Raw genomic sequence first — 10,198 nt, 5'->3', positions numbered from 1 at the left:
TGTCCGTTTTTCCGAAATTGCGCAATGAAAAACGGACAAAAACGCATGCGTTTTCAAAAAACGCATGCGTTTTTAAAAAACGGGTGCGTTTTTTAACGCATGCGTTTTTAACGATCTGAAAACGCACTTAGTAAAAACGGCCCAAAAACGCCATGTGTGTCTTCACCCTAACTCCCGGACATTTCATATGAGAAAGCAATTGGTTTCTTATTAGCAATCACTTCAGCAAAAGTGGTTGTATCCGAGGACAGCTATCTCCTTTCTAAAGGGACAACATGGCTACATTTACAGTAAATTATCTTTACATAAAATAATTGTTAACAAATGCATGCCTTTTGTAAACACAATGTTGACAGCAGTGTAATCAGGCAAATATCCTCATCTCAGCTGTTGTGATCCATTTTAAAAAACGTGTTAACGCCACGTGTAAACCCACCTGGAGGCCTTTTATAGAGGCTGTAGGGATAAACACATAGCTGCTTAGGGGTGTGGTCACACAGTGCGTTTTGAAACGCATTACAACTGAGATGATTTACCTAATGACATTACTGTTAACATTTGAATTTACAAAACACTGTGTTAATGCAATTTTAACACGTGTTAACCAACCGTAAACATTGTTAACACATGTGTTAACATCACGTTTTAACAGTGTTTAGTGAACTAAAATATAAACAGTCATGTAATTAGGCAAATCAGTTCATCTCAGCTGTAATGTAGTTGTAATGCGTTTCAAAACGCAATGGAAACGCAGCCAAAATGCATCTTGACAGCGCCCTGAGGGCGCGTTCACACGTTGCGTTTTCATTGCGTTTGAAACGCATATACAACAGCTGATGTGAGGTAATTTGCCTAATTACATTACCGTTTACATCTGTAAACGCAATGTTAACGCATGGATTAACAAAACGCATGCTTTAACGCTTTGTTAACGCATGTGTTAACACTTTGTTAACACATGCGTTAACATCGCGTTTACAATGCGTTTTGTAAATGGAAACGTTAACAGTGATGTAATTAGGCAAATCACCTCTTCTCAGCTGTTGTATATGCGTTTCAAACGCAATGAAAACGCAGGTCAAAACGCAACGTGTGAACGCGCCCTGAGGGTGCAGCCACAAGTGGTATTTAACGCATGACTTTCAAAACGAAATACAACAGCTGAAGAGATTTGCCTAACTAGTCGGTAACATTTGCATTTACAAAAACGTAACTGTAACAAATCTCTCTTCAGCTGTTGCATTACGTTTTGCGGTAGACGCCACGTGTGACTGCACAATGACTGGTAATGAAAGGGCTTGTCCTGGTTACCTCATTGTTTTTCCCTACTCCTGCATGACAAGTAATCTCTTTACCCTTCAGCACCCATCTTTCCCAGGGACAGAAGAGAAGAGATGCGTGCATGACATGATGTGTGCATTATGTGACACGTCCCTGCGCACACAGGACATCAGCCAGTCATGTGACACTGCCCCCCACCACACTCCTGACTCGTCCGTACGTGCGCACGTCACAGCCAGGCCGTGTGCCCGCCCAGCCGGTGTCTCCAGCAGCTGCAGCCTGTACTGTGCGCGCATAGGAGAGCACGGGGAGCGGGGCATTGTGGGTAAGCGCTGGAAGCCGTTTCTCGTTCGCTTCCTGTGGAATTTTCCATGCAAGAGGGCGGGAGGCAGGAGGGGGCGGGGTCTGCGGGATGTAGTGAGCGCAACATGGCGGCGGAGCCGTGTAGTCGTGACGGAATGCTACGGCTTGTTTACCTGGGCTCAAATGAGTCTAGGAGCCGCATATTGCGGTGTGTGTGCACCTATGTGTGTACTGAGGGCGGGTTATACAGTGATGGGGTGTGTGCACACATGAGACACACAACCTGCGCTGGTGTCATGGAGGGGAGCAGTGATAATACACAATGTTACAGATAATCCCAGGCCATAAATCATGGATTGCTGTAGGAGCAGAGTAGGGTCCATGATGCAAGTAGTAGTGCAATGACTTGTATGATACCAGGAGGCTGCATACATATGAGCGCAATTTGTCCGTAACATATAGGAGGTACAGCATCCGTAATTACTAGGCCTAACGACATCCGCCAGATCGTTCATCCTTGTCCTATCGCCACTCATGTTTGTTTAAAGGGAACCTACCACCACGATTCTACCTATAAATATACAACGGGTGGTAGATGGATGTATGGGACGTGAGGATAGCCCTTTTTAGAGCTAATCTTCACATCCCCACTATCTTTTTGAAAACTTTATTGCCTTATTATGTAAATTTGGTAAAGCAGCTACTAGCGCAAGGAGTAGCCGGACATGCGGCTACACATCGCTGCTACGACAACGCCCCAGTAGCCTGTTTGTTCCTCCTACCCTGAGATCATCAGCGTGCGGCTCCTCATAGCTGCGCGCCTTCCTCCGAGAAGCTGGAGTTCTGTGCATGCGCAGATGAAGGCCATAGGTGTGACCCTTTCAGCTATAGTAAATGAAATTGGTCGTTCGTAGTTTGTGATTTCTAGAATATTGCATCTATACAATATCTCAAACTTATTCAAGTCTCCCAAGAAGGCTGGTCGAACCTCGAAAGACACATGCAATAGATAACAGGATAATGCATTGAATCTTCATGGGTAATCTTTACAACAATGCAGCTGGAATTGCACCCCAATTTTGCAATGAACAGGGTAAGGATCCGTTTCGTCCTGACGTTTAAAAGCATTTGGACTGAAAACCAAAACTCTCATTAGCAAAAACAGTCAAAATGTTAGACCCGCTTTGCTAAGGAGCATGTTGTGTGGACAGAGAAGTGTTCCACAGTTCATTTGAGTGATGAAAGCAAGTTTAATATATTTGGATCTGGTTGGAAATATGTTTGTCGACAAACTGGGGAAACAACAAACCCAAAGTGTGTAAAGAAGTCAGTGAAAGGTGGTGGAGGAAGTGTCATAGTTTGGGAAATGTTATCTGCAGCAGTTGAACCTCTCATACAGATACATGGCCGAATGAATGCAATTGTGTTGAACTTTCTTCAACATGTAGTTCCATCCTTGTGTTCTTTACTCAATCGGCCATCAATTTTAATGCAGGACAATGCCCCTAAATCCTGATCTAAATCCAATAGAAAACCTCTAGAAAATCCTTGGTTATGGCCTAGAAACCCACAACAGTCACAGAACTGTAGAAGAGACTGGAAGAAGAGTGGGACAAAATCCCACAGAGCAGTGTGTGAGACTAGTGATGTCCTGTGGCCACAGATGTGCTGAAGACATACAAAGCAAAGGCCTATGCACTTCCTATTAGTAAGTGACTGGTGTAACCTTCAGAAAATTTAGGTATAATCTTTCTCTGTCTATAGTCATTACTGTTGTCTAATTATGATCATCACATTTTTTTTTTCTAAATAAATAAATGACAACAGATATTCTTTATTTGCAGGAAGGATGGATCAGTCTAGCCACAGTCTAGTTCTACTGCAGCAGCTGAATATGCAGCGAGAGTTTGGATTCCTCTGTGACTGCACTGTAGCTATCGGCGATGTGTATTTTAAAGCGCATCGGGCTGTTCTAGCTGCGTTTTCCAACTATTTCAAGATGATCTTCATCCATCAAACCAGGTAAGCTAAGTTTTAGGTAACTACCATATGTCTCCAGTTTCCTTTTTTTTTTCTCTTGATTTCATCTTTTGTTATTCCTTTCTGTCTTTTATATCTCCACAACAAGTAGTTTGATTTTGTAGCATTAGAACATCAACTTTCATAGGAAACACAGTATATAGCCCTCACAATTTAAGACACTATAAGGCACACTTCAGATTTAGACATAAAACAAGGAAACATTAATTTTAAACCAATTTAAAATTCCTTGTTGGTCACTCAAACATGCACACAAGCACAGCACTGGTGCATACACACACAGCTCTGCTACAAACATCACCTATAAAGTCTTCAGGCTGATGGTAATAGCAGGAGCAAAGTATGTGTTGCTGAATGTTGGTGTTGTGTGGAGCAGAAGAAGGGTGGGGGGGCAGAGGCTCTGCTTTCTCATTGATCGGATGTAACGATTTGTCACCTGATCTCCTGGACAGTGGTCAGCAAGGTCTGTCACGACATCTTCTTGCTAAAAAGTGTATTGTATACACCCAAAATATGGTAACTGTAGGGACTGTTGTAGTAGTACTAATACAGTGGATCTGAAAATAACAAAAATGAAAAATTGGATAGAAGGTTTGTGTTCTGGTGAAAATACAATAGATCTGCCTGAAAATAAAACACTTTAAAAACTCAATTTTATTATAAACCTTAAAAGGGCCACTCTTCAGCCACTTAATCACAAATTTATTCAGGCTTTCCGTATGTGTATGGGATAGTGAGATCAGGGTATAGATGTCTCCACGATCTCGCTCTCTTTTATCACCTGTTACACTACTGAACTAAAGTACTGCTATACAATGATAGCTGTGCTGTGCTCTCGTCCTGTTACGGATCATAGAACTCTGTCAATTGATGTTATTGGCGTGGATACTGATAACATTAGTGGTCAGTTATCCTAATCTGCCTATGTATCCTACACTGAGAAAGCATGTGAATGAGTTGCTGGATTCAGCCCAAGGAGGCCACACCACCACGACTCACTATAGAAATCCCTGGATACCAGACAAACTTATAATGGGGTTCATATGGGGATCTGAGGGAAACAATTTTTAGCTAAAAGAAGGGTGTCATTTAGTTAGTAGGGATCTATGGGAACCTGCCACTAGCTGTATTTCTGAAAAATGTGGTGACAGGTTCATTTACTCCCCAATTCCGGCCCATGCATTCTCCCTTGGCGTCACCTGTCAGTCCTTTGTTTGTATATTGAGGCTGGTGCTCCATCCCAATCATCCCCACACACATGCCACTGCATGAATTTCCAGCAGTAGCAGATGTGTGGTCAGGACAGGAGTGTCGGCCTATATACAGAGCCCTGGCAGTGACAGTAGGCTCTGCGGGAGAACGGGAACGCCAGAGGAGTTGTGTATAAGGTTTTTATTTTTACAGCCCCCAATCTTATATAGAAAAATGAAGTTCTGGACAACCTCTTTAATAATGTGGCTTGAAATGGTTTTAAAAAATATTACACTGCAGTTCTGGTGCATTTTCCATGATTAATCTCTCCTGCAGGTGATACATCTGTCTAGTGTAATTTTGTACGGTCTAACTTTCATATATTATCAGTGAATCTGCTCCATTGACTTTCCAGGGGTTGTCTGATTTAGAAAGGTTTTGCAGCTCAGCAATATATGTCATTGTGCACGTGTGTGTGTGTGTAATTTTATCATCTGTTTGCTGCCTTCCACCAACATGTATGTTTTCTCTTGAAGTGAATGCATTAAGATTCAACCAACTGACATTCAGCCGGACATATTCAGCTACCTTCTACATGTCATGTACACAGGAAAGAGCCCCAAACAAGGCGTGGACCAGTACCGATTGGAGGAGGGTGTGAAATTTCTTCATGCCAATCTGCTTACAACAGCTGGCAGTGAGCCAACACAAGTGTTACCTTCTGACACCATTCAGTCGTCTAACCTTTATGGAATTCAGATATCAACAGCCCAAAAAACATCAAAGGAAAGTGTCCATATGAGGAAGAACCAGCCAAGTGCAACAAGGCCCATCCCACAAGGAGAACATCCACAGCTACAGTTGTCTCTTGCCATTGGACTTGAAGGTGTAGGTTCTGAACAGCAGAGCTCACATTTCACAGGTCAGATTGGTACCTCAGTCCAATCAATAGAAGACATCCAAAAGAGTGTGAGGTCCATCAAGCAGGAGACAAGTGATCCAGAATCTTTAGGATCTCCACACCATTCGCTTACAACTTCAGAAGAGGTTGAGCCAAACCTCATTACTTCTAGCAACAGAGTATACTCCTGCCATTACTGTGGTGAGCACTTTGAGTCCCGTCTGACTTTGAGAGATCATTTGCATATTCATGTGTCTCAGTCACTTCCATTTGGAGTTCCAACATCCATCCTAGAGAGCGATGATCTAGGGGAAGTCCGTCCTATACTTGAAAACATTGACAATACCGACACTTGCAGACTCGGTGGCTTCCTTCTAAACAGAACTGAAGAGCCACTGCTCAATGCAAGCCACGCAGAACAGCTTCAACTCAATCAATTATCTCTCCTAACAAAAGACACAGATCCTATAGAACTAAACTTTTCCTTTTTACGTAAGAGGAAATTCAATTGTACAGTGTGTGGACATAGATTTGCCAGAAGGAGCCAGTTGCTGGAGCACGTATACACACATAAAACTAAATCACACAAGTACCAGAGAATTGGTAACCAGTTGGAGCAAAATATGCACAGCTACTGTAGTACCATGGCTGACATCAACCAGAAAGATGTTGACCTGCTGCTGGAACCTCCTGAGTTCCTTGGAGAAGAGGAGCCCACAGATTCACAGGAAAATGTGGACTCTGTTCTAGTAGAATAAAACATGTGCGTTTTCTGGGGGGAAAAAACTAAGCAAAATAATTATGTTGACGGATAAACTTTTAGCCTGCAAATTGTAATTATGTTATAAACTTGATTTAAAGGGGAGTCTATTATCTCTTCCAGCATTATAATCTGTTGGCAGCATGTTGTAGAGAGTTGTAGCAGGATTTCAAAAATACCTTAAATATTTCTTTTTTGTTTTGCTGTTTCAGAGAAATTCCAGTTTTGTTCTGCATGCTAATAAGGCAATTGGTGCACCCTGCCCGTGTCCTCAGCAGCCAGAGCCCTGCTATTTCTGTCCGGACCACTGCCCTGTCCCTAAGAGGAGCAGGAGATTTCTCTTGAGAGGAGCTTTGGGCAACATTAGAAGAGAAAAGTGATTTAGACAAGGGTATCAGTTCTTAGGATACTGTGGACATGCCCCTGGTGCACCAACTGTCTCATTAGTAGAGATGAGCGGATCCAAACTTCAGGTTCAGGTGCGTACAGCATGACATGTACATATTGCCAGAATGACGACCATGCAGCCAATCTGGAATCCTGAAAACTGATTCCCCTTGCTTATAATAATAATGATTCTTTATATAGCACACACAGATTACGCAGTGCTGCACAGAGCTTGCCAAATCAGTCCCTGTCCCCAATGGGGCTCACAATCTAATCAACCTACCAGTATGTGGGAGGAAACAGGATGACCCAGAGGAAACCCACGCAAACACAGATACAGATACAAATTCTTTGCAGATGTTAACCCTGGAACTTGAACCCAGGTCCCCAGTGCTGCAAGGCTGTAATGCTAACCACTAAGCCACCGTGCTGCCCCATTTTTGCTTCTAGCCATAGCTGTGATTGGCCAGGGCTGTCCTCCTTAGCAATCACAGCTACAGCTAGTAGTGAGGGGCATCTATTTGCCGATTTGGCTGCACATCCGCCATCCAACAATATGTCTGTGTCGTTCAGGACGTAGACTTGAACTTTGGATCTGCTCATCTCTACTCGGTACCATACAGATTACATTGGGAATATCTCCAAAATGGCATAACAAACAGATATCATTAAGATATATTGAAAATGACATAACCTTTCTCTATAACCTGCTGCCAGTACATTGTAATACCATCCATTATAATACTTGGTGGAGGTGGTAGGCTCACTTTTTTACTTTTCTCACATAGAAAGTAATTGAGAGGTAATAATAAAACAACAGCAGGCGGCGCAATGGTAGTTGTGTTAGAGCAACTATTCCGACCCGATATAATATTTTAATATCTAACTGTGTGACAACAGTTTTAATGCTCATTGACACCATCTTTGTTCCCAAAAGTACAGATATTACTGCCCTGGGAATCAGTTGCCCATGCTATTTCCTTAGTGGTTGGCAGCTGATTCCCAGGGCAGGCAATGGGTAATGTAGGTGGGTGAATACACTAAGGGGCAGTCAGTGTTTTTTTTTTTTTGCTCAATTTAGATTTTTATACGTTTTCCCGTTTACTACTTTAGCAACATATAATATTACACATAATCACAAAAAAACAACAAATAAGCAAGCTTTTTTTTGAAGAGGGATTTTCTGCTGACCACATACAAACTGTTTGGGGACTGCATTATATTCCTAGTAGGTCTTCATCCTCATACAGTTTGTGTAAAAGGCCCTTTACACAGTCAGTGATCAGTTCTGCCTGTTCTTAAAGGGGTTGTCCACTTTCAGCAAAGCTACAGAAAGCTTCATTGTTTACTTCCAGTGGATAGAGAGTAATGATACTAATTGCCCATGCACCCGCCTGTCCATCACCAAACATGGACAGATTTCTGTCCTCTGGAAGTAAACAATGAAGCTTTCTGTAGAAGGACATCAAGCAGAGATCTAGAAAACGAAGAGGAATTGATACAAAAAAGTATATTGAAAATTGTACAACTTTTACTTACCCAAGCTATATAAATTATTTGTTGAAAGTGGATAACTCCTTTAAGAATCTTTAGGCTGTGGTCACACCCGATTTGTCTTGGTTTCCATCACTCCTTAAAATAATCTTATGATAGCAATGCAGGCTGTAGAGCACAGTTTTGCAGATTTTGGATTTATCAGAAATGCGGACAGATCTATACAATTTGTAGTACCATTTTGTTTGTGATTTTTAGCTATCTGGATGCTGTGGGCTTCGGGTGAAAAGCAAGTGTACTTGTCATTGTCAATTTTTGGTCATGCATGGTCTGTTATATTGGGTTTTATGTTTTAAGTGCCACATATGTGACCTCTGTGTAATTAAAGTCATTACTCCTTGGACAAGACACTTCAGACATGAACTGGTCTAGAATATAGAGCCAAAGTGAAGGCATGAATGGTCCAGCCTGCCATGTTCCCTGGATGTCCAATGATAAATGTGATACTTTAAGTAATGTATTTTACCTTAACTGTGAACGCCAGATTATCTCTGGACATAAATGCATGATAATAACAACATAAATCCCTTGTTTATGTAAAGTATATGTAAAGTATTTCTTGTTAAAGTTGTAATGTCTATGTTAAAATGATCTGATATTCTGTAATAATCTTAATTATATAGTAATGGGGAACTGAAAGAATAGTTGTGGATTGATAACCTATTTTCGTTTATGTAAGGCCGAGATCACATATGTGCTATTCATTTCCATCATAGAAGAAGAATTTGTCACCGTAACAAAATACTGAGGGTGAACAGAAAGGGTTTCCTTCCCAATAGTCTTCTATTTACAGAAGTAATGTAACTTCCATCATGCTTATAGTGTAAAAATGATGTGGCCATTATTTTCTGCTATAAATTATTATACAGCACCATTAAAGTACAACTGTAAAGTCCAGAGATAACTTTTTCTTAGCTCTGCAGTAAGCTAAAATAGCCAGTTCTTTAATTTACACTCATTAGCTATCTGCAGCCATTTGTCAGCTAGCAGTTACCTTATCCCTCTGGCTGTCTTTGTTGGGTTTGTTGCCATGGGAATCCGTAGCTAGACAGAGGAAAGGAGGGTGGGCGGATGTTGTTGGGAGTAGTTACCAGCACATGCACACTCCTGATCAGTAGATGCTGGGTGGAGGAGAATATCAGTCCTGGCAGCATCTAAAAAATTCTAGGACCTGGAGTGGTATCATAATGACTAGTGACTGATCACATGGTCAGGTCATCCAATTACATACCAGAAATGAGAACTGTTTGACTATAGTAGAAATGTGTCTGTATAAAAGACAGAGCTCAGGCTCCCCATCAGTTGAAGCACAGCAGAGTGTATATAGTGCAATCTCTTTGAGTAGATCTCTTCACACAGGAAAGTGGTGGTCTGCAGATAGGAGGCAGCTTCCAGAGAGCATAATGCCAAAAAAGCATGGGGGGTCCTCTTGGAGAGATGGTCTTCTGGAGAGGTTTCACTGTGTGATATATATATATAATTTCTACATATTCTGATGCTGCCATGTGTTCATCTTTTTATTCCTATGTAGGTGTTTTATGGTGTAGTTGGACATGTTTTAATATATCTTTTTCTTTGTGATGTAGTAGATTACTGTATGATGCAGAGCTCCAGTGCTCTATATCTTTCCTGCCTTGCTCTGCACTATTGACTGGGTTGTGCACGTTCACGTGAATGCCATCACTGCATCACTGCCCATAGCTGATGTCACAACCAGGAAGTCACGCCCACTTCAGGAAAAGCTGATAGGATATTACAGATGGCATTAAATATCTATTAGG

The 10,198-nt window shown here is 41.7% G+C and overlaps 1 protein-coding gene across 3 annotated transcripts; it reads left to right on the top strand.

Annotated features, from left to right (window-relative positions):
- Nucleotides 1–1,461: 1,461 nt before the first annotated feature.
- On the top strand, nucleotides 1,462–9,995 carry ZBTB25 (zinc finger and BTB domain containing 25). Of its 3 annotated transcripts, none has more exons than XM_072115853.1 (3): nucleotides 1,462–1,606; nucleotides 3,429–3,606; nucleotides 5,352–9,994. In XM_072115853.1, exons 2-3 carry the CDS (start codon nucleotides 3,434–3,436, stop codon nucleotides 6,472–6,474), a joined length of 1,296 nt encoding a protein of 431 aa, XP_071971954.1. In that variant the 5' UTR covers nucleotides 1,462–1,606; nucleotides 3,429–3,433; the 3' UTR covers nucleotides 6,475–9,994. The 3 variants fall into 3 exon arrangements, with proteins under 3 accessions (XP_071971954.1, XP_071971955.1, XP_071971956.1); XM_072115854.1 differs by lacking the exon at nucleotides 1,462–1,606 and adding an exon at nucleotides 1,682–2,677 and having other exon boundaries at nucleotides 5,352–9,995; XM_072115855.1 differs by lacking the exon at nucleotides 1,462–1,606 and adding an exon at nucleotides 2,692–3,292 and having other exon boundaries at nucleotides 5,352–9,995.
- The last annotated feature ends 203 nt before the right edge of the window (nucleotides 9,996–10,198 follow it).

The sequence above is a fragment of the Engystomops pustulosus genome, chromosome 7, assembly GCF_040894005.1.
Source record: "Engystomops pustulosus chromosome 7, aEngPut4.maternal, whole genome shotgun sequence".
In the NCBI taxonomy this organism is placed as follows: domain Eukaryota; kingdom Metazoa; phylum Chordata; class Amphibia; order Anura; family Leptodactylidae; genus Engystomops; species Engystomops pustulosus.
Note: the sequence above shows the minus strand (reverse complement) of the source record. Positions and strands in the feature narration are given on the sequence as shown.